The sequence below is a fragment of the Tamandua tetradactyla genome, chromosome 6 (assembly GCF_023851605.1).
Source record: "Tamandua tetradactyla isolate mTamTet1 chromosome 6, mTamTet1.pri, whole genome shotgun sequence".
NCBI classification, from domain to species: Eukaryota; Metazoa; Chordata; class Mammalia; order Pilosa; family Myrmecophagidae; genus Tamandua; species Tamandua tetradactyla.
Genome location: NC_135332.1, coordinates 30262981 through 30287854, shown reverse-complemented (window position 1 = coordinate 30287854; position 24874 = coordinate 30262981). Strand labels below are relative to the sequence as shown.

Genomic DNA, 24874 nt, shown 5'->3' with positions numbered 1-24874 from the left:
AGAACTAGCTGGGAGTTGCACAGGGGTGAGGGGCAGCCCTGATTGTCCAGAGGATGGGGCGGTAGGAACCCAGGAAGCAGGCACAGATTCAACAATGCCTTCCCTAGTTTATCCCTCAGCAGCTGTGCAGGGCTCTCTCCTTCAGGCCAAAGCTTCCACCTCAGCGGCTTTCTGAGTTTGCTCCTTTTCTTAATGTTTTTTTTTTTCCTAAGGTAATTACAGAATTAACTAAGAAAGCATCACATCATTTAAATAGTTTTTTTAATTCTAGAAACTCTTTTGATCAAGTCTTGTTATATCTTTGAATGAGGATTTCTTGTTTTCTTCAATAAGCCATACAAATTTTTCCATAAGACTATTCTTTATTATTTAAAAAAATTTGTTAGTACCATAAATAAAATGCTTTTTAGACTTTTATTAGTAAATTGTGTTGTTTGTCCTAGGAGATGAATATTGATATGGATGCTTCACTGAAGTACTGTATTGTGGTTTACTGATTAACTAGTTTTGGATTTCCTGAAAATGCAATCATATGCTTCTTTCTTATATTAATACTTATTTTCACTTAACATCTTACTGCATTACCCATAAACTTCAAATGTGATTAAACAGTATCTTTAGGTTTGCTCTTTATCTCAATGAAACTATCCAGTAATCGGTATGAAGTATATTTGGACTAATGGTTTGAAATAAAATATCTCAATCATGTTATTAAAGTACCTGTCTGTAGTCCTTTTATTGAGATGTAAAATATTATATTTTTTGGAATAAGCCTATGCTTTCTCTTATTTGATGTTTATTATAACATGGAAAAATTTCCTCACATTGAACCTTCCTCAAAATCTTCAGATAAGCTTTGACTGGAGTGATTTTTCATTAGTATTATTGTTAAACCTCATTTATTGTTACTCTTAAAATAATTTTTCTTCATTTTTTGCAGGTTTTAGTATTAGAATTTGCTTGTTTCATAGACTCAATAATTAGATGGCTTTCTTTTTCTTGTGTTCTGTAATGGTTGTTTATAAACTGGGGATGAACTGATCCTTTAAAGCTTAAAATTTTTCTATAGTGAAAATTTCTGAAACTGGAATTTAGTGTGGGGGTGTTGAATGACTTAGATTCTCCATTGGTCTGTTCAGATTCTCTACGCTCTTATGACTTTTATTAATTCCATGTTTTTCTAGAAGATTCTAGATTTACTTGAGGTTTATAATACTTTATCATTCATTTTAGTCTTACATTTCTAGCTCCGAAGTATAGCTGATTATGCCTTTTTTAATTTTTAATTTGCTTCTTTTGGACTATTTTTCTATCTCTTGATTAGATTTTCTAGAGTTCACCAATTATAGTATTTTTTCTTCAAAGCAATAATTTTTGGATTTATTTATTAATGCCATTGTTTTAGTTTCCTATTCATATTTATGGCTTTATCTTTAATATTTATCTTATTTCCCATAAAACTTATTTGAGCCTTTAAGTCAAATGCCTTAAATTAAATAACTATTTGGCTTATTTTTTTGTTATTTTTTTAAAGTAAAAGCATAACTACAAAATCACCTCTGAGAACAGCTTTGCCACAATTTTGATGTAGAATATTTTTATTCTATGTATCCTCAGTTTTATTGATTTGCACTTTAAAGATAAAATACAATGAGGTACATGCTATAAGAAAATAAACAATATACTGTGGGGCAGAGAAAAGGTTGTGTTGAGGTGGTCTGTAAAATGGTAATAATAATACATATCCCAGAGATTTGTTCTAGGAATTAAGTGACAATGCATAAACGCAGTTACCGCAATGCCTCATACTTAGTAAATATTAGTTATTTACTAATATTTTTGTATTACCACTATTTATGGAGAAACTGTGTCTGTCCCAGCTAGGTCAATGTCTAGTACATAGTTTGTACTCAATACATTTATATATTGAAAATTATAATAAATGAATGTGCTCCAAACTTGCAATTCCCATTTTTTTATTGGACCCCTTGATCTACATGTTCAAAATTGAATTCCTCAGCTTCTTCTGCAAACCTGTTTTTCTGGGTTCATAGTACATCCATTTTCCCAAGCTCTAAATCTCAGAGGCATCTCCATGCCTTCAGGTCTTGTTGAGGCTTCTTCAGTATGCGCTTGTCTCTTCAATATGTGCATACTACATCAGAGGGAGAAAGGAAAGGAAGACAAAGTAAAACTGTCCGGGAAGGAGCTCCCTGATACAGATTTTCTGCCTTCCTGGAGAAGGTAGAAGGCAGACTCGTTGAAAGCAGTTCTGGTTTAAGCAGCTAGGAGGTAACTGGAACCATGTTGAGCAATGGATAATGGATGGGCTTCTTTTGCCCCTGGATGATTACCCCAACTGCACGGTGGCCAGTGTAGCAACTTTCTCCTGGCCCAGAGAGAGAAACTCCAAGTGTCAGTTTCAACCCCCACTCACAGTGAGTGGCCCATACTCTGGAAACAAAGTTCCTAGGTATAGCTGACAGATCGATTCCCACAGTCACAGCCCAGTTTACCTAATGAGTATAGGCCCATGTACCATATATTCTTGAAAAGCAGAGGCATTTTTCATGTCTCTTACCTCAAAAAGAAGAGCTCTTTGTTTTGGTGACTTTTCTGTAATGTTCTTTTGGTCTTCTTTATCCAGGCTCTCTGGAGCAGTGGAGGGTCTTCTCCTATGGTCTCTCTATAACCCTGTTCTTGCAAACATTCAAGGATAACATCGTACCCAACAGCTGAGAGCACAGGTCCCCCAGACCTAACACGAAAATCTATGCCAACATTTCAGGGATGGTGGTGGGCTATCTCCCTGTGACCCCTGGTAGGGCAATCTTCTCATTTGCCCTCCTTTTACAGACTTCTTCATTGAACTAAGAAGGCTGCAGGAAAGATTGCGCTCTGATGGGAAAGTGAATCATCAGCTTGAAGTCCTGGCCATCGACCCTGAGCAAGGAACCCTGGGTAAAATATGTTACAACTTATAAAACATATACCACCATTTCCAGATCAAGTTCAAGTTGGTTCTCCACTTCAGGAACTGCCTCAATGCTCCTCATCCAGCTGAAGTACTAGAAATCATGAAATGAATTGATAGGTGATATGCCCCGGGGAATAACTGAGGCAAAAAAAACAACATGAAATGGATTAGAGTGGCAATGAATAGCAAAATGTTCCTCGGACCTGGGAAAACAGGCCAGATCAAAAGGAGGGACAATGGAAATAAACCAAAGAGCAATTTGGAATGGCCATTATGAGAATGAAAATCAAACTCTTCAGGAGATGGAAATATGGGCCAGATTCAAGGCAATGGGAAAGTGGCCAATGGATGAATTCAGTCTTATGTGCAACTTGACAATCAGACGCTGGGATATAGAGGAAAGCATACTCACCACATGGGCAGAGCATACTCACTGCATGAAGGCCCCATGTAGGTGATGGATGGATTCCTGATCAGGAGACACCTTCCATAACAGATTTACATGTAGACAAGTGGATTAAGTGAGGCAATATGATCAGAACCACAGCCTCTGCCACATGGAGCATTTAGCCAGGACCGCCAGACAAGACAAAAAGTCAGGTCCTTAGGATTACTGAGTTGGCAAGAGGAGTTGAGAGCCAAAGAGCCATGCATGTTTTACAAATCTTTTCCCATCATCCCCAATGTCCAGACCTCTTCTGGCCTGGTACCAGAAGGTAGGGCTTGGGGCCATCTCTCCCTTCCATGTTAACCAGAATCTTTGTCACCATGGCTTGATCAAAACTGGGCAAGGAATGGCATTGATCTTGCTCACCAAGGATCATCTCCTTGGCTCAAATAGAAGAAATACCAAAGGTGTTGGCTGTAACTTAACTTTATTCAACTAGGTGGAAGGTTGTGGGGAGGGGTTTCTAGTTGACCTATAGTTGAAATGGGAATTCTAATCTTGTCTCGCACACACCATTAAAACTCTTTTACATAGATGTGGGGTAGCTGTATTGTTAACTGTACAGATTCTAGATCAAATGACCTGTGTGACTTATGTAAAATAATCTATCTGGTCCTCAGTCCCTTCATCTATAAAATGGGAATAGCATATTCATTTTAGGACTGTTGTGAGGATTAAGTAAAAAGTCCATCATGAAAGACCTTTAATGCATAGTAATCTCTCAATAAATATTGGTCATTAACAGGAAGGAATCCACAGGGTTCCATTCTCATTTTTAAGCCATCTTAATTATTTCTGAAGGAAGGCAAGGAACAAATCAATATTCACCTCCTCTAAAAGCTTCCACCAAGACTTGAAAGTCATTATCTCAACATCTATCCAATTATTTGGGAAGGTATAATTAACAGCAACACCCTATCTAGTCCAGTGATGTTAAACCATGCAGAGTCACTTTAAAGAGTTGTTAAGTAGGAAAGAAAAAGAGAAGTAGGGGGAGAAGTTGGGAAAGAAGAAAGAAGAGACAGGTGTAACCATATTGAAAGTTCACAAATATTGTCCACTGCCCTATGTGGAAATAAAGATTTCACTGGCTGGGCCTCCTTGGGACCCTAGAGTTTGGTAGCACTTTTAAACTGCACAACTTCATATTCTGGCCAGGAGTTGCTTCCTGGCTGACTCTCCAGGGTCTACCCATTTTCTAGGGGTGGCCATAAAACCTTACCAGAGGAAGACACAGTTCTTAGTGTGTTCCTTTTACACCAGACTTCGGAATGTCGTAATTGGTGTAGGTACACCTATTTACCCAACTGATAACCTGGAATGTTCCTTTAAACAAGGTGTTGCCCAGTACTGGCAGGTCATCTTTTCAAAGACAGATAATACCATGGCCAGACTGGACTCACACCCATAGGAACCAAGGCTCTGGGGCTGAGGCCGACCCCTGAAGATCTGAGCAGCCTGGTTCCCAGACCTGGAAAAACTTCCCTGAGACACAGACACAGTCAGATGTCAATATATGTTTCCTTTATTTTGAAATTGTAACCGCGGAATAAGGTGGTTTGTGGCTGAAACAACGTTCTCGGGAAAGCAAACTGGAGTGCTTGTCCATTTCTCAAAACAACAAATTCCAAAAGTCATAGCCAGCGGCCCCACCTCCCCCAGACAAAGTACAGAATAGATTAGAAGGTGGGAGGATGGGCACAATAAAAATTGGGGTTGTGACAGCTGGCAGATTTCCAATAAAGTACAATTTCCAAAACTACCCCAATTACAGAATTGGGTAGCACTTTTTAAAAACAATTTCCAGCAGGAGTACCCCCCCCTCCCCTCCGGCCCTCACCCTGATTTACCATTGTAAAAACAATTTTCAGTACCCTGAGTAAGTGACATCTAGGGATTGAATACCAATTCGCTTTGCTTCAGGGGAGGGTGCTTTTTGGGTTTATTCTTGTTTCTGGAACCAGGATCAAGATTTATGGAGAAAGGGGAGAATCCAAATGGTGGTGGAGGATGTTTATTCTTTATGTTAACTCATTACCCGCTGAAATTCATTTTGAACATCTTTTCATAGCAGTGAATTATAAAAAATTTGCACAAAAATGTTACAAGCGGTACCCCAACCCTCACAGGGGAAATGCTGAGTCAAGAGTTAAGCACCCCAACATACACAAAATCTTTGGGGGGCAGGGGCTGAAGTCACCTGGCTGGGAGGGCAAAAGGGATGAGAAGTACAGGTTCTGTCAGGAATCGGGTGGGGTGAGGCAGGCCAGGGGGCAGACTGTGAGAGCTGTACATAAGAATAGCACGTTATCTTAAATGAGTGAAGAAAATCGCCAAAGAGTGAAACTTATTTATGGGGGGGGAAAAAAAGAGAAAAGTTTGGGAAATTAAAACAATCCAGTGGTTACTGGAAAATGTCTCCCTTTTTTTTTTAATTTTTAATTTTTGGGGTATTTTAAAAAAAATTTTTGGAAAGTACTTTTAAGGTGATATTTTTTTCCTTTGGAAAAAGAAATCTTTTCCCCCTCTAACCTAAGCAAGTGGAGTTGCCACTACCTAATTTATCTCTATTGTTTTGCTAAGAGGTAGATAAAACAAAAGTGAAACGGGGCTTCTATGAGGAGGTCCATTAGAGGGTGGGGAGGGGCTGGGGTCGCCCCTGGAGCTCCCCGACTACAAAGATGGCCTGAGCCAATCCAGAGGACTGGCCCTCGGGCTCTCAGGGCCAAGGGTCCAGCTCCACCTCTTCGCCTGAGCCAGCTGTTCCCTAGCCGGCTGAAAAGGGCTTGCAGGTAGAGGAGCATTTCAAAGAAACCCTGCTGAAGAGGGCGAAGCCCTGGCTTGCCCTGGCTCCCCCAGGCTTCCCGACTTTGGGGGCAGTGGTGGGCTCCAGGCCAAGCCCCAGCTCTCCGCTCCAACCAGCCCCTCCGGTGGAAGGGAGGAGGTACGTCCTTTCCTCACCATGCGGCCTAACAAAGCTCTAGCAGGTGAGAGGGACAAGCTGGAGGGAAAAGGGGTGAAACATGGGCCCCCAGGGCAAGAAAGGCAGAAAGGGGGGACCTAATGGCCAGCCTGCCCAAACCAATCAATACTTGGGGAGAATCCTGGCAGGCCCACCGGTTCCCCAAGGACAAACCTTTTGTGGCACAGCCTCAATTCACTTCTCCTGGCTGGGATTCATTCTGTGGGATTCACACCCTCATGCACGAGTCCCTGCCCTTGGTTCCAATCTTACTGTAAGGATTGAGGTAGTTAATCCATTTATACTCGTAGCATCCATCAACCTGTGGTTACTCAAAACACACGCTCCCAAGGAGCTTCCTGCTAATTCATTTAAGTAAAAACATACTCTTCCTTTTCTTTTCTTTTGTCAGTCCGGACTCAACCACACTACAGTGCCAGTCATGGCACCATCACCCTGTGCCCCAGGGAGGTGCATGGGGCAGAGGGGTCAAGGTTGGGGCTCTGGCCCTCACCCTCTAAATCCACCTTCAGTCATGAGGCCTCCTCCCCATCCTGTACCCTGATAAAGAAGCCTTATGTATCCAAAGGAAAGAAACTGAAGTTTTCAGCTGGTGTTACTCTAGGTCTGAATTCAAGAGAAATGTTCTGCATCTAAATCTCTGAGATATTTGGATAGGAAATGGCTTTTATGTCCCCTGGCACTGATGAGGATTTTCCTTTGATTTACCTGCAATTACTGTGTCAGGCTGTACTGTTTTCCTTCTACCAGTTTCCAACAGACAAAACAGTTGCAAGGATCTCCCCACAAACACTTCAGGGAATGCCCCACCTCTGAATGAGAGGTGAAAGCAAGGGTGGACTAAAGGTGCCAGCTTCTCTTGTGACTCAGGAAGGCCCAAGGGGTTCCTTCTGGAGCTCTGTGAGGTAGTTACATAGCACTGCTGTTGCCCCGTTTGGCAGAAGGGAGCATCTGGGGTAGGAGGAGGGGAAGGCACCCTCAAGAGCAAACTGATGGCCCTCCTCACTGCCAGACTGCCAGGCCTGAAGGGAGCTGTGCAGTGCCATCTCTGCAGGGGGGCAGGGGGCAGGGGTCTGAGAGCAACCTCATGGGAGGAGCGTGATGGCCAGCAGCCCCAAACTTCCCCTCCTCCCCCAAAGTGCAACCAGAAGCCAACGAAACCCTTTCTCAGCTCCCTACCCCTTGGGGCAAGTACCACTCCCAAGTGCCCGGGGAGCTTCGGAAGGGAAGGGACTTGTCTTTAGCTCACACTGCTTCCAGGGGCCCTCCCTCTCTCTGACAACCCAGGTATATACATTGAAAGATGGCTATTGCTTTGAATCAGAAATGGCCTCTCTTAGCCTCTGTCTGTCTTTGGCACAGAGGAAAACGGACACACAGAACTGACTGGAGAGCTCCCCTCCAGTGCTCTTCCCTTACACGGGGTCTTTCCTGCCAATGTGAGGCATAAAGAAAAGGACAGCTCTCAACTGTCCCCAGAAGTCGAGAGCTCACGGGAAAGGAAAAGCTTTAGGAGGACTGGGAGGAGGGAGTAAAAAGAGTAGAAGGGCAATATAAAACTTCCTGTCCCTAAAAATGGCTATCTCCTACCCAGACCCCTCACAGGAGCTGAGTCCACAACTCAAGTGAAAAAGGCAACCAGACCCTAGCAGGGATTAAAGCCATAGGGGTGTAACTGGCAGATGCAGCTTCAAAGTCAGTCAGTGAGTCAAACCATTTTGGTTTTTAATGTGTTTCAAAGAATTAAAAAATATATCCTGAAGAGATGGTCCTTCTTTAAAAATATATATGTAGCACATATATATATATATATAATTTTTTTAGAACACTGAAGTGTTTTTCTTTTCTTTTTTCCTAAGTCGCTTTTCTCAAATCTCATCATCCAATCTCCCAAGTGCTTTTCACTATCACCAAGAACGGGGAAATGAGAGGTGCGTGCAGGAGGGCAAGGATTCGCCCCAAAACCTAGCTGTGGGTCCAAGGAAGACCCACCCAAACAGGTCCTTCTTCCCGCTAAACCTTAACCACCAAACCATACTCCTGTTGATTTCTGGTAGTAATGTAACTTCCCCGATTTTCCTGCTGGGCAAAGATGAGTGATGGGTGGGTTCTTGCCCAACCTAAGTCAGTAAAGTTTACAGTCCCACGCCACGCCTCCTCAGAGCTGGTCTCTTCCGGGAGCTGGATCAGCCAAAAGAAAAGAACGTGGGCTTAAGGTGTGAAGGGAGCAGGACCCCAAGGAAACTGAACACTGCAACAATCACATTTCAGGTACTGTGGGATTTGTTTTTTTTCTGACAATAATTTGAACCAGATATCAAAGCATGCTTGCTGTTGGAAATTCACTTTAAATCACTAAATGGCCGAAGTCTGAATGTCATCTGCTTCATTTTGGGATAAAGCATATAGAGCCAGAGATGGAAAGTAACTGGGAGACCCTTTTTTGTGGTTAGGACAGGTGGGAAGCTTTAATTATCCCAGCCTAATATCTGTAAGTGCTTTCCTTCTTTCTCCTCTCTGGGGTGGACAGAGAGGCTAAGGGGCTACGAAAGAATGACATGGGGAGAAAGCGATTAGACCACGAATGAGGCAGGAACCTGTCCCCAATCACAGTGTAACAGCCTGCCCCTCCTTGCCACACACCACCCTAAATCAACAACTCCCTAATTTGGGTCCACTTTTAGGATCAATCAGATCAATTTAAAGAAGATAGGGAGATACAGGGGAGGCAACTGTCTGAATATTTCTTTGCCCCTTGGTCTATGAATATAGACCAAGAAGAAGAGCAAGAGTGGACTGAAATGAAAAAGAAAGAAAAAGCAAGAAAGATAAAAGCAAGCAAGCAAGTAAGAAAGAAAAGCATTGCAATGACAAACCAGTGGACCTCTCTGAGGGTGAGAGGGTGGCCTTGTCTTTCTTCCATGAATGGAATCTTGGCTCCCATATTTTTGGACAGAGAAATATAGATTTTTTTAAAAGTGTATATTTTTTTAGTTATTACTTCTCTCCTCGATAAAACGGAGGCAATATTTTAAAATATCTCAACAGCACCACTGGTGGGAAAGACTGGCTGGGGTGCTATTTAACCAAAACGTGAGAGAGGGGAGGCCGAAGCCCAAGGTCGGACAGGGCTGTTCTGCTGGTAGGGCCCACAGCTCTGCTAGGCTTTTCAATTCCATCAGGTAGGATTTTTCATCCAGGGTCAGCAGTTTGGGGCTCTGAGAGTCAGACACCAGAGCCAGGAGAGGCTGTTCTGCCCCTCAGGGGTCTCTCAAAGCCTGGGCCTCTCCTCTCTCCATTCCAGCCTCTTCCCAAGGCACCAGCCCCCGCCGCCTTTCCCACGGGGCCTGTTCTCCATAGAGAGTTCCTAAAGGGTTACTGGCTCAAGTGGTAAGAAATTATGAAACATAACTTTCTCATTTTTCCTTTTCATTAAAAAAATAAAATATTCAAGACTATCAGCTTCTCTTTTGCTTTGTTTTTCTCTTTTATATAAAATATCAGCAAGCCGCAAAGAAAAAAAAAGTTCAAAAAATCAAAAGGGGAGAACAAAAAGGAAAATTGCTGAGGTAACTTCATACCTTGAGGTAGTTTACTTCGCGCACAGCATTGCCTGACTCCGCCCACACATCACGGTTTTCTTGTTGTTACTGTTGTTGCAATGTCGGAAGGAAGGGGACTCCATGCATGCGCGCTTCCACATGCAGAGAGACGCCTTCCTCCCTTTCCAGCACACTTGATAGAATTTTCCAGGATAGCTACAGTGCACCGCCTGGATAACATCCACTGACAATCAGTGTATTAGGAAGCAAGGTCTAACCTCATTTAACTGATGGCTGCTGTGCTCCATAAGGACTAAACTTCAAATTGGATCTCATGGAGCCTGGTAAATTAATAAATTAAACTTATTTACCCCTTTGTGCATAATGTTGCTGGTATTTTGAATTTTGTTTTTTTAGACATGCCTTTCATTATGTCAACAATGATTCATGGAGGCAGAAGCCATCAGTTAAATATGCCTCTAGGATTCAAAACAGAAGCAAACACTCCCCAATTTACTGAATATTCAAAATATTTGCCAGGTGATGAACTTTAGCTTTATCAGGAGCTCAGGGTTGGGTTCCAAGTCCCACCACCACCAAGGGAACAGTGCCGTGGGGTGGGTGGCGGGGGGGTGCCCTACAACCCCTGCCTCTGGGAACCAGCCCTTATGGGAACACGTGGGCTGGGGTGAGGGCACCATGGCAGCCTTTGGGGCCACTCAAGTCCTCCATGGAACTGAGACTTTATGAAGGGGATTCAGCATTCCCCTTCCCAGTGCTCACATCCAATCATTTAAAATAGACTTTTAAAAAAATATAAAATCCGCCTGAGAATGATGGGAATCAGGGACAGTGGTCAGTCCCTACCCCAAAGTATTCAGTACCACCCACATGACGTGGGACCCATCTGGTTGGAGGGAAGTGGTGGCAGGGCAGGGATCTCGGTGATGGGATGCCCCGGGATGGGGGAAATTTTAATTGTGCCAATTTTTCAAGATGGTGATCTGGAATAGATCAGCCACAAGGGCACCCCTTTTAAACGTGGATTACTATATATTTTAATTATCTTTCTCCCCATTTCTCCCCCATTCTTCATTCCTTGCTGTTCCTATTGGTTGGGAATTGAACTAGAGCCAGCGGCATGTCTTCTCCCTCAGAATCAACAGTATAAGCAAAGAAATGCATTAGTTCCCATTTTTCTCCATTAGCAGTGGCGATACAATTAGTGTGAGTGTAGGAAGAACAGGTGTCAGTACACGAGCATGGAGGTATGCAATCGAATAAACCAAGCAGGGAGAGAAGTTTGGAAGGACTTTAGGGGCAAGAAGCAAACCATCCTTTGAGGCTGATTAAAACACCCCTCTACATCTTTTAAAAACTTGAAGGGAATTTTATTTCTCTTCCCACTGGGGTTTGACCCATCCTCTCGGTGGCCTGGAGAAGTTACTAAAACAATCCACGTTTAAAAGCACCCTGAGCTAGAATTTCAATGGCGATAACCCAAAGGGTGGGCAGTGTTTGGGGCCGAGAGATCAGGGTTCCTCACTGGAACATCTTTCTCAAGCAAGTGGGCAAACCTGATCTACAGCCCGACTTAAGTATCCCTGATTCCCACTCATTCTCAGGCCCGAGTTGAGTGTGCTCTCGATATCCGCCTGTTGTCCTGGAGCTGATGAGATGTTTAGGAGCTGGTCACTTTCTCCGTGCCTGGGCCTGGTTACTCTGTCCCTTCTGGTGCTGCTGCTTAACTTGAGCCAGAATATCTCGGATCTTCCGCTGAGCCATCTACGGAATGAGCAGATGAGAGGAAGGGAGTAAGGACTCTCAAGGCAAGAAGACAGACCACCAGGGTCCAGTCACGGCCAGCCCATAGACAGGGCCGAGGGGATCAGAAAGACAACGACAAGATTAGGGGTTAGGGCAACTTCTCTGTCTGCAAGTGTACTATGGGCATTCAATATAGCAACTACTGGGGGGAAAGGAGGGAAGAGTAGTATAGATTATTCATCAGAATTTAAAACTTCACAAAGTTTAAAATTTGACGAAGTTGACAAACACGTTACTGAATTAAAATGGAAACTCCTGAAATTTCTAGGCACAATTATTCTATGTGTTGCCAGACAGTTATAAATTAGACTTCCTCAGAAACCTACTACCCAGAAAAAAGGGCTAGAATGCCTAGATATAGCTAAACAAAAAAGTGGTGAAATGAATAGCATCCGTTGTGAAAATGGATGATATACCAAGGGATCAATACCTTTACTCTTTACTTCTCAGAACTTTCTTCCCAAGAATAAAGTTGCATAAGGGAAATGGTAAAATGGGATTTGCTTCACAGAAAATTACAAGAACATCTCCTTTCCATAAACTGTGTGCTCGGTTTTTTGTTTTTAAAGAGACCCAACAAGGTTGAGTCAAGTATCTGGAATCACTACTTATATTAGCACCCATTCTGTCAGCCCCACGCTGACGCTCTACAGTTTTTCATTTAGACCTCATTTCAATAACTGGAATTTCCCTCATTTTAATACTACCCTGGCTAAACCTCATTCTGCTCATTTAGTAAAATGAAATTATTGTGGGGAATGAGATAATACACATAAAACATTTAGAACAATGCTTGGTGTTATCATGAGCACCCATAAATCGTAAGACACTAATATTGTGATTCTTACTAATACTTCTCAAATGATCATCAGAAAAGTTACTTATCCAAGGTCACATAGCAAAGAAGCACAGGCAAGATTTGAACTTGAAGCTCTCTGGCTCAAGCCCTCTGTTCTTGAGGCTGTTTCACGCTGTACTGGGCACCAAGGCCCCAGGTTCCAGTTTTGTGCTTGACCACTAGAGCAGCCTCAGACTGACCGCCAGCCCACTGAGACTGGGCAGTCGTAAATGAATGGAGGGGACTGTGTTAAGTGGTCTCTATAATCCCTTCCAGTTCAAACACAGGGAGAAAATTCCCCTTAATTTTCAATCATTTCCCTCCTGGGTCTATACTTGACCTTCTTTGCTGAAGTTTGGCAAAATTTGAACCTGATATGGATCCTCCTTTCTAGGCTCTGGCGTTTAATACAATGCTGGGCAGCACTGGTTGGCTCATGAGTGGCTGTACAAGGTTCTGGGAAGGGGATGAGAGGGGATGGCAGAACAGGAACCAAGGATGGAACAGTCACAGAAAATCTGTAATCCAAGATGTTATCATTATTCTATAAACAAGACTGGATGATGGCTGATATCTAAAAAAACTCAATTTCCTTTCTTATCCAATGCAAAAAAGAGTGAGGGAAGGACTACAGTTAAAAAGCAAAGACTTCAAATATGTTCTATATAACATATGACATATATATAGTTATTACATATAATATATACTATATATGAAAGTTGTCAATAATCCCTTTACCTAGGACTTAAGGGAGTAAAATGCTACACACCAGACTCCTACAGCTGTAGGAGGGGAATGGCCCAGCCCAGGGACAGGCTGATGCAGTCAAGGCCACGGGAGCTGTCAATGTTATGTAGATCAACCTCGAGTCTCTGCTTCTCCTGCAGCCCTCGGAAAATGGGGAGGCCCCTACATACCTGGCTGGCATAGAAATGCCCAATGATCTTGACAATGACCTGGTCGTTCTCATCAGGGGTCTGGTCTCTTGGCACCACTACCTCAGCTGCTGTTAAATTTTGCAATTCGTTCACCTGCAGAGGAGCGAAGGCAGAGAGGACCTTAGGGGCACCCAAAGAAAAGCATTGCTGGGGTATAAGGGAGGTGCAAGATGCAGGAGACTCTAGGTAGAAATTGGGTGGGGAGTGTCAGGAACTTAGGAAGTAGAATATATAAGTGGGCAAATCAGGAATCCTAAGGTTGAGTGGGGAGGGGAGCTACAGAGCAGAGGTGATGGGTTTGGTGCTGGGGGCCCATTATTCAACCCAACCCTCACGGCTCACCGTTTTGCCACCTTTGCCAATGACCCTGCCAGCTGCTGATGCTGGCACCCGGATATGGGTCTCCAACTTCACTTCTTCCTTAGGGCCAAAGAAGTTCTCCTCCTTGAGTTTGCCATAGATTCTTCCCTGAGCCTGAGAAGAGGAGGTAATTGTTCATCAGCTGGCAATATAGATGACAAAAGGGGAGGGTTGGTAAATACCAAGTGCAGCACCCAACTCTACCTCATCCTTCCTTGGACCACAGACTCAGCCCATCCTAGGAGGGTCAACCATCTTGCCTGGTGATGTGAAAGGGTCCTTTGGCTTATTTGTAATGCTAGGGACCCTGGATGGAGATTACTATGAGTTATGAGTATCTAAATATTTCCCAGAAGGCAATTATGAATAAGTCTTATTGAGATCTGGGATGCTTGCATTTATTTGAACATGTGAATGACTAGGATTCATGGCCCTGAATGACAAATAATCCAATCATTCGAGAGAACAGGCCTGACACTCCACAAGAACCTAGTGCCTGAGTCTAGAGAGGCACCCTATTTCTCTGTGCTCACATAGTCAAGTGAGTAAGCTCTTTGGATGTCTGATCAGAAGTCCAAGAACCTAGGGCTAGGCTAGTCCACCAGTCCAGTGCCCAGTGTGCCTCAGCTCTTTGCCGTCCTGCCATTCTTTTGGTTCAAGAAGTAGATGAGGTGTCAGCCATGGCGACTTGCATTTTGGTGCAGTCAAAATGAGATGACCTCCAAGGTGGACCTTGCCAAGCCGCTGGTGAAGTTCATCCAGCAGATGTACCTGAGCAGCGGTGAGACCCCGTAGTGCCTCACTACTGAGTTCGGCGTGCCGCACAACGCTACACTGGGCCACCCGCTAGACAAGCACAGGGGTGCCTGGAGGTGCTCCTAAGGTAGCAGCCACACCCAGGATGGAGGGAGGACAAAGGAGGAGGAAGAGGACTGCACTTTCAAGATGTTTCTAGAAACTGAACTGCCCCATGATACCTCTGTTCATGTTATTGACCATTATGTAGTATGTCCATACCGCATCAAAGAAATGCTAGGAAAATGAGCTTTTCTTATGGACAGCCATATATCCACCTAAGAACCTGGGGTTCTGCCACTAAGAAAGAAGGGGAGAACTAACAATGTAGGCAGTTAGCACACCCTATTACAGCCTCTCAAACCCCAACCTCCCACTTAGCTCCCTCTAACCCCACCTTAATTGTGCTTGAAATCCTCAACATTGTCCGGAGAGTAAATCCACTCTCAGAGGAGAGAATCCAGGAGCCTATAGATCTCATTTTAAAGATTTTCAGCCACATTGTCTTCTAGCCCCACACTGAACTCTTCTCTTGAGGTACTTCGTGCTTCTCAATTCAGATCCTTTTCCGACTCCGCTGGCGTGGTTTGTTTTCTACTTTGTTGGCTGCCTCCCCTTTAGGCAGCTTGATTTCAGCTTTCTCTCCTCTGCTTCATCACTTTCCACCTCACACAGCAATCTTTTCTATACTGTTGTGTCCTTTCCCATTCTCTTTGTCCCGGTGCATTTACATCTTTTGACAATTTTATTCTCATTTTGGTGGAGTTTTGGGAGTGAGCAGAGAAGGGCTTCTATTCCTATATCTTTAACTGGAAGAGGATATCTGTATTTTCATCTCACCACAATGATGGTATCAGTTCACATTCCCATCAGCAGGAATATGTGAGTTTTTTATTCCTCCACAATGATGCTACCATTCACTGATTAATAATTAAAATTACTGTTTTTGCTAATCTGATGGGTGGGTAATGACACTTATTCTAGTTTGCATTGCCCTGATTTCTTTGTCATTTAGCATCCTTATTGACCTTTTAGTTTCTTTTTTTGTGAACTGGTTCCTTTCTTTTACCCATTTTCCATTGGATTGTCAGGTTTTCCATCTTGATTTTTTTTTTTTGCATGGGCAGGCACTGGGAATCGAACCCAGGTCTCCGGCATGGCAGGCAAGAACTCTGCCTGCTGAGCCATCATGGCCCGCTCTTTCTTCTTAATTTATAGGAATTTTTTGGATATTAATCTAGATATTTATCCTTTTGCCATTTGATATGTTGAAAATATCTTCCAATCTGTTTCTTGTCTTTCAATTGTGTTTATGGTATCTTGTGTTACACAGAAGTTCTTACAAAAATGACCTGGGCTCCATATAAGCTGTAGTTACCTTTTTTTTTTTCTTAATGTTGTGTATGTTTAATGTGTAACTTCTCCCCCTTGACCAGATTTGCTAAAGGTTTAGAGCCAGCTTTTTCTTTTAAAAATCTATACTTTGTACAAATCTATACTTTGACTAGTGCATCTCCTAATATAACTTATGTAGATAGTTGATTGAACACCTTAAGTACATGGAACTTTGTATAGGACATGAGATTTTGTTGGTTTGTCCAGGTGATGCCATGATGAATCCCAGAGCGATTTGATCAGTGAGTGGAAAAGTATTTGCAAAGTCCCCTCCGGGGAATGGTAAGAACGGGGGAAAACTCAACTTCCCCAAGTTGAATTCTTGATATTCTCACAAGCAGTGTGGACAACCAAAGCTATAGGCTGAGCCCCCAGTCTTGGGGTTTGTTCATATGAAACTTAACCCCACAGGGGATAGGTCAAGCCTACTTAAAATTAAGCCTAAGAGTCACCCCCAAGAGAACCTCTTTTGTTGCTCAGATGTGACCTCTCTCTCCAGCCAACACAGCAAGCAGACTCACCACCCTCCCCCTGTCTACGTGAGACATGACTACCAAGGGTGTGGATCTTCCTGGCAGCGTGGGACAGAAATCCCAGAATGAGCTGAGATTCAGCATCAGGAGATTGAGAAAAACTCTAGAATGAGCTGAGACCCAGCATCAAGGGATTGAGAAAACCTTCTTGACCAAAAAGGGGAAGAGTGAAATGAGACAAAGTGTCAATGGCTGAGAGATTCCAAACAGAGTCGAGAGGTTATCCTGGAGGTTATTCTTATGCATTAAGTAGATATCACCTTGTTATCCAAGATGTAATGGAGAGGCTGGAGGGAACTGCCTGAAAATGTAGAGCTGTTCCAGTAGCCATGTTTCTTGATGATGATTGTATAATGATATAGCTTTCACAATGTGACTGTGTGATTGTGAAAACCTTGTGTCTGATGCTGCTTTTATCTACCTTGTCAAAAGATGAGAGGAACATATGGAATAAAAATAAATAATAGGGTGAACAAATGTTAAAATAGATTTAGTTTGAAATGCTACTGATCAATGAAAGGTATCAGTAAGAGGTATGGCATGTAAAACTTTTTTTCTTTGTTATATTTTTCTGTTGTCTTTTTATTTCTTTTTCTGAATTGATGCTAATGTTCTGGGAAATGATCATGATGATGAATATACAACTATGTGATGATATTGTGAATTGCTGAGTGTATGTGTTGGGAATGTTTGTGTTTCTTGTAGTTTTTTTTTAATTAATAAAAAAATAAAAAAAAACAAGTCTGTTTTATGCTGTCACTCATTCTTTATTTTTTTTTTGGTATTGAATGTTTTCATTTTCTATGTTTTCTGCTTTTCTAATAAATGTGTTTAGTACTAAAGTCTTTTTCTGAATCTGCTTTGCTTATGTCTAACTGGTTTTGATACATACCATTTTTTTTTTAGATTGTCCCAAATCTTATTGGACCATAAGAAGGATACATTCCAATGATTTTGGAAGACATAAATGTCTTAGCAGCATTAATCAGACAATCTCTTCCTAAATCATCTGTGCTAATAATTAGGTTTTCAATGATAAAATGCACTGCTTTACTATTTAAACTGTGGGGAGGAAACACATCAATTTACTATTTGAACTTTCCTGATTTTATCAAGTTTACTATAGTATCAAAATACAGCATTAGTTTTCTATTCAGCCATTTCATGTAGGAGGAGGACACACAAAAACTCCCTCGGATCTTGGAAAGTTTCATCTATCCCATAGCATAGCTACAAAAATGCATTATTAAGAGAAAAAGTAGTAGTCAAATGGGAAAGATATGTAGCATTTTAGTTACTTTTTTGTTTTATATTTGAAATTTGTAATTTGTTTTCTGCTTTAATCCAAGAGTCATTTGCACAAGGGGTACCAAATTTCTAAACAGATTTGTCTCATCCTTTTGTGGTTAGTATCTAATTTTTGCATTACAGTAATATTTTCTTTAGTAAAACAAAGTTAATGGTAAAACAAATAAATAAATACATGAATAACCTAGGGCTATATTAAGACAAAAAAGAGAGAAGGGATTTGGCATCAAAGACCTTCCTTCGTAGCTAGGGCAAAGTGAGAGGAAGAAGCCCTCAAACTCCCCCCTTTCCCATATTTCCACTGTGCTTCAGGAAGGTAAGAGGAAAGTGCAAGTCAACAGAAAATTAAGTTCGGTGCCAATCTGAAATCAGCCTTGCAGCCCTGTATCCTGCAGGGAAGGCTGAAAGGTGTGGCAGGGACTTGTAAGGTAACAGGAAGTCAACCCAGCCTTTTTCCCGCACTTCCATCCAAGTCCCCAACCTCAATTCTCCTGGACCCAGCTTGGAAAAATACGAATCACAACCTTGAATTGGGCCTCTGGAGGTCCAGTGATGATGACCATTCGAACTTTGGAGTCAGGAGTCTCAGGAGGAGCAATCTACAAGGCAAAGCAGCCAGTCAAAGGTGCCCTCCAAGAGAAGACTCCCCTCCCCATCCCCACCTCCTCCAGTCCCACCACCACCACCCTTCCTTCCACCACCTCCTTCTGAGGACAAGGGGAAGGACGAACAAAAGACCCTGTACCCCAGGCTATTGCTGTTGCACACCAGGACTGCCGGGTGGGCACAGGTGGTCAGGCAGGGGGGGCTTGCTCCCTCCCCGCCCACCCCCTCCCAATCCCTTAGGGAGGTTTCAGTGAAGACCTGCCGGCACACAGGGTCGGTGGGGAAAGCAGTAACTAACTTTCCTAAAGAATAATCACCACTTTTTCCCAAAGCTTTTTCTCTTTCACGAAAGAGAAAGATTTGTGAATTCAGCAGCACTTCCCTCTCACTATGACAGATTCTCCCATCTCTCTCCCTGGCACCAGGGAAAGTGGAAAAGAAACTTAACACTTACTTAACAACTACTGTGCACCAGGCATTGACCTAGCTGGGGCTTTAGCTGCATTATTCCATTGTATTCTCATTCTTACTGTACTGATGAGAAAGTGAGGTTCAGTTCATACAGGTCACTGGGGGGTGAGGAGCTGGGGTTGGAATTTGAACCCAAGTTATTAACCTGTGGCAGAACCCGAGCTCTTTCTACACCGCAGCACTGCCTCCCTTCCTAGCCTGCAAACCCCAGACCCAGAAGCACTGAAAGTACTCCATCGAGGACCAAGCAAGGTCAAAAGCAAAGAACACTGCAGTTCCACAGGGAAGAAGGTCCCTAACATAGGATACTAAAATCCTCCTGGAATTCTCAAAAGACTGTGAGGAAGATGGGAACAAATGTAGAGAGTGACAGAAGGGTAGCAGCTCCCATTCCAGGAACTAAGCAGATCACCTTGATGGAGGCACTGGCGAACCGGGAGAGCTGCTTGATGTGCTGCCCCTTCTTGCCAATGATGGCACCCACCGCCTGGGCAGGAATGAACACCTGCACCATCTCCTGCTCCGGAGCCTGCTGCCAAGACAGGGTGCGTTACCAAGCAGCCCCAGAGGGCATAGCTGAGCCTGGACAGGGCCTGAAGCCTCTACTTCCCTGCCTTGCATCCTCAAGGAGCAAGGGGTACAGGCACCCAGCTGCCCCCTGGACTGCCAAATGCCATGGCAAGCTCTTTAGCTCTACCTCTGCCCAGCAAAGCTAAAGGGGAGAAGTCAGCAAAGAACAAAGGAAAAGGAAGAGAAAGAGCGCCGCCAGCATCCCGGCAGCATTCCAGGCTGCCTCTCCTGGGCTGGCATTCTCAGCACAAGCGGCTGAGAGCAATGCAGGGAAGGGGCGTTCCCTCGGGCCTCCCTTTCGCTCTCCCTGCAAACCTCCCAAACATCAGACTCCCGCAGAAAATTAGGCCCTTTAAGTGAGACCACACGTGAACCCAAGGGTCCCCCAAATAAGACCTTCCACCTACCATAAAGGAGCTGTAGGGGGTGGCTCCAGTGACACTGCTGGGAGGTGGTGGCACTGCACTGGATGAGGCTGGGAAAAGACCTACAGCCGCCAGGTTCAGGCCAGGGATCAGGTGAGACTGCAGCTGGGAAAGGAAGGTGAAGACAAGGAAATCAGCTCCTTCTGACAGGGTCTGGGGGTCCCTTGTCTGTGCATGGTCCGGGTTGACCCAGGAGGGCAAATGCCGCAGCGGCAGTGGGCCAAGAACAGGAGAATCACATGCTTTTGCATAGAAACCTGCCTGACCTTGTGGTTTTCACACATATTTACATCCACACAGGGCGTGGAGTTGTGTGTGATGTGATATTCTCACTGGACTAAGAACTAGCAACCACAAGAGCTAGCCAGAGGCAGGGATGACAAATGTCCACTTGGTTTCTAGGACTCAGTGGTTCTTGACCATGTACCCCAACCTTGCTACATCGTTTAAAAACATGATGAAAATCATGGACCTTTTCCTCACTGAAGTGCACATAAACACAAATTTCCACATAATTACAGGAAGACTGCGAGCCTCAGGAGCCCAAGCTTGCCCCCCCCCCCACTTCTACCCCAGGAATCCATGAAGCTCAGAGGTAGAACCCCTGTTCGTTAAATAAAATAAAATTTAAAAGCCCATTTCCACCTTGTGTCTGATGCTCCTTTATCTACCTTATCGACAGATGAGTAAAACATATGTATTAAAAATAAATAATAGGGGGAACAAATGTTAAAATAAATTTTGTAGACTGAAATGCTGGTGATTGGTAAGGGGGAGGGGGTATGGCGTGTACAAATTTTTTTCTTTTTTCTTTTTATTTCTTTTTCTGGACTGATGCAAATGTTCTGAGAGGTGATGGTGGTGACGAATATACAGCTATGTGATGATATTGTGAGTTACTAATTATATACCAAGAATGGAATGATCATATTGTAAGAACGGTTGTGTTTGTGTGTTGTTACGTTTTTAAAAAAAAAAAACACATTTCTCCTGAGTTGAGGTCAAAGCATAACACAGCTCGCCCAAGGCCCCTCAGTGCATGGTGGGCAGGCCCTCCACACCCCCACCCCCAGCCGAGGACCAGCTCCCACCTGCCTGTCCTGTAGCCTCAGAAGCGTAAATAGATGGGCACTAGCGGGCCCGGCCCAGCACTCACACTCATGGCTGCCACGTCATTTTCATAGGCCTCCCGGACTTTCTTCATGATCTCCTGCTCAGCCCTGCAGCAGTTCTCAATGGCCCCCTTCACGGTGATGGTCCTCTCGGGGTTGTACAGGGTGAGGTCCTGCAACCTGGGGGGAGAAGCAGAGCAGAGTCAACTTCCCCTGCCAGGTTGGGGGCACGCCCCGCTGTGAACAAGGACCCGCGACCAACCGAGTCACAGCGCCACCACCTCCAGAGGCTGGCCAACTCATCGCACGTAGCTCTCCACCTCCGGCCTTCAGTTTCTCCAGTTTGTAACCAGGGCAGGCTGTGAGGTACAGGGAGACGGGAATACCCAACCCAAAGCCCTGTTTCAAACAAATCCAATCCAGATAGGTTTCTGCCCCTAGTCAAGCAGGAAGGAGGCTTGTGACTGGGTGCTTCCCCAGTGGCTCTAGGCAATACATTTCCCCGTGCCCATTTGGACCAGAGGGGTTCTTCGCCCATCAGGTAGGGCTGATGCAATGAAGAGGCACAGTGCTGACAAAGAAGTCCACTCACTCCCTTGATGCCCAGAGAGGCAGCCCTCTGCATTGGCAGAAGCATGTGCTCTGTCCTCCAAACAGGACTGGAGTGGCAAAGGGGCCTGAAAGCCCAGAGTTCCAGCTCCCAGGATCAGACTCTCTCCTCAAGGCACAGAGGACGAGAAGTATGGTCTGGAGGGAAGAGGACTTAGAATTCAAACAAGAGACGGCACCCTAGCAATGCCCCCACCCCACATGGCCGTGATAGCAGGTGAGCTCCAGGTCTTATATAAGAAAAACACTCTTTTACCACTTCTGTGGTTACTATCATTCACCAGGGAAAAACTATCCAATTGAAGGGGCAAGTATTAAGCCTCAATGATGATATACTGCCAGCCCCAGGCCCCCACAGCCCTCTCATGCCTGGGGAAACGGACAGAGCCTTACGAGGAGATGGTGATTTTCGTCTCTGTGTCCTGTTCCACCTTCTTCAAGTTACGCCCCTCCTTGCCAATCAGACGCCCCACAAAGTTATTATGAGCCAGGATCTTCAGGGGAACCTCATCAGCCCTTGAGAAGACAGAGGAAGAAGTAAGCATGGATGACAGAGAACTGCGTGCCAGTCAGAGGGTTTCCAGGACAAAAGTAAGTGTTAAAAGATTACAAAGAAAAAAAGACTTAAAAAAAAGATTACAAAGACCAGCTGATAAGTGGTTACTGAGGGAAAGAGGAATGGGTTTGATTACAAAGGGACACAAGCAAACTTTGGGGGTGACGGATATGTTAACTGGTGATTGCTTCACAGGTATACAAATATCAAAACATATCAAATAGTATCATTAAAAACATGTACAGGTTATTGTATGTCAACTATACCTCAAAAAAGCTGTAAAAAAGCACAAGTGTGCAGAGGAAAGCATGTAAGTGGATTATATAATCATTGTTTTGTAAAAAGGAATAATTTAAAATAATCCAAACCTCATCAAGAAATAAGGGTTTGATTAAACAAACTATGAATGGTCATACTACAGAATTCTATGCAGCTATAAAAAGAATGAGGCATGTCAATGTGTGCTGACACATGCACTGATACAAAAAGTGGAAAAGCAGCTACTGAGTACAATCCTACTTGTGCTCAAATGCACACATGAGCATGTACACAGAATTTCTAGGATGGATGTGAGGTCCCAGGATGTGGGGAGTAAGAAGATCTTATTTTTCAGTGTATATCCTTTTGTTCAATTTTTAACTATGTCTTTGCATCACTGCTAAAAGTTCCAAAAACAGCAGAAGCCTTACGTTTTGGTGTCCTTTGCCTCCTTATGCATAATCTCTAAGATCATCTTGCAGGCAGAGGAACAGCCCTCCGGAGTTGAGTGCACACTAATGGCCTTCTCAGCTGCACCCGCATTTTCCTTCCTGTGCACGTCTATCCTGAGGGCCACGAGGAAGAGGTTGGTTAGTTGTCCCTGATGAAACCCAGGTCTTCTGAGTACCCCTACTTCTCCTGAAAAGCATAGACCCTGCTCTCCTTGAAACAAGGCCTATCCAGTGCACAACTGGGATACATAAAGAAAAGGCCAGGGAAATAAGACCAATTGGTTATGGATTGTTTCAGACGTGCAATTTTCCAATCAGGAGATAGTTGGGATGAGAACTCAGTCTAGCTATCACTCAAATGCAGGGGCTGGGGATGCCAACCTGTAGCTCTACAACTCCTCATCCCCTTGAATTCTGAATGTCATCTTTGAAACAAATGTAAAGGGATGATACATTGTCACAAATTAAAAGTAAATAACAATGGGATTTATGAATCAGGATATAATGTGAACTCTTCTTTTCCATTGAGCATACTCTTCAATTGTGGTAGACTGGGAAATGGGACATAATGATGATCCATTCCTGGGGTACCCAACTTGAACCAGCTGGCCAGCTATACTGCCATCAATAAGCAGTCATAAAATTACACAGCTCAGGGAAGCGGCTGACTCACCTGTGTGTGCTTGAGGTGACTGAGAAATAACAGTACCCTTCTTGCTAAAAACAATGCTTGACCTAGCCTCTGCCACTAAATAGTGCAGTCCAGGCCCACTCTCCCTCTCCCATCACTGGCCCTACCCAAGGAGGCTGAGCTTGGAAACAGTGATCCCTAAATGAGGAGTGAAAGGAAGAAGTTCCAGGTATATTCCCTAAGGTCCATCTAGATGCTTCTCAGTGTGCTTCCCAGAGTCACCCTGTCTCTCCAGAGGCCAACCACTGCCCTCCAGCACCCAAGACTCACTTGGATTGGGTCTGTTTTGTGATATTGCGGATGGTGGCACCCTCCTTGCCAATGATGGCACCCACATACTGCGTAGGTACCAGAAGCCGCAGGGGGATATCCACTTGCTGCTGCTTGGCTGGAGCCCCTGCTGCCACAGGTGAGCCCTGGCGGGGTTGACCCCGGGAGCCAAAGCCTCCTCGGCGCCCATTTTCAGGACCCTGTGCTATCTGCTCATCAGGAATGTAGGAGACCTTCAGGGCATGGCTCTCCAGCTGGTGGCCATTCAGCTTCATGATGGCTCTGGGAACAGAGGAAGAGGGTGCTGTTCACTCCAATCCATGCCAATCAAACCAAATGCCCTCTTGTGCCAGATACTGCTAAGGAACAATATGAAATACACTAAAGAAAAGAAGGTAACAACCGGCTGCCACTCCACCTCCACCTTAGGAAGCCTTCCAGCCTAAATGGCATAGAACACCAAAAGGAAAAATAAATTTTTCAATTCCTAAAGTTTGTTTGGGGCTTTTTACTGTTCACAAAGACCTTCCACATCTCTTTACTGGGAAAATAGGCTTCTAATCCAATTGGGAGCATAGCGTGCACCCACTCTGAAAGACCAAGCCATAGATTTCAAGGAATTCTCAGATCGGCTAACGAATATGCCACATATCTGAAGTGTTTTGAGAAAGCTGAGATATATACTTTTTGGACAGAGGAATCTTAAGAAGAAGTGAGGAAACTGAGCTAATTTTATAGGCAATGAAACCAAAGGAGATTGAAATCTATGTATGTGGAATTCAAATGTTAATCCTGCTCTGGTAAACTCTAATGATATGTGGGACAAAAGCACTCAAACTGGTCACCAGCATTCCGATCTCAGTTCCACCATTCACTAGTTATGTGAATTGAACATAAAACTTAAAGTTTG

General features: G+C 44.0%; 1 protein-coding gene and 1 non-coding gene across 4 annotated transcripts in view; both read right to left on the bottom strand.

Moving 5' to 3' along the window:
- Positions 1-11539: 11539 nt before the first annotated feature.
- Positions 11540-24874, bottom strand: part of IGF2BP1 (insulin like growth factor 2 mRNA binding protein 1) — a 40627-nt gene continuing 27292 nt past the window's right edge. The window contains exons 6-15 of one of the 3 annotated variants that reach the window (XM_077163057.1): positions 23965-24246; positions 22983-23117; positions 22131-22253; positions 21173-21308; positions 19999-20121; positions 19434-19553; positions 18469-18543; positions 13896-14027; positions 13533-13646; positions 11540-11735 (exon numbers count right to left, since the gene is read on the bottom strand). In XM_077163057.1, coding sequence (XP_077019172.1) covers positions 11643-11735; positions 13533-13646; positions 13896-14027; positions 18469-18543; positions 19434-19553; positions 19999-20121; positions 21173-21308; positions 22131-22253; positions 22983-23117; positions 23965-24246 — 1333 coding nt within the window. In that variant the 3' untranslated portion in view covers positions 11540-11642. The remainder of the gene's footprint in view (positions 11736-13532; positions 13647-13895; positions 14028-18468; positions 18544-19433; positions 19554-19998; positions 20122-21172; positions 21309-22130; positions 22254-22982; positions 23118-23964; positions 24247-24874) is intronic. The other 2 variants (XM_077163058.1, XM_077163059.1) reach the window with 2 other exon arrangements.
- LOC143689288 (small nucleolar RNA SNORA29) lies at positions 17780-17913 on the bottom strand. Its single transcript, XR_013178732.1, has one exon. It is a non-coding gene; the product is annotated as a small nucleolar RNA SNORA29 (small nucleolar RNA).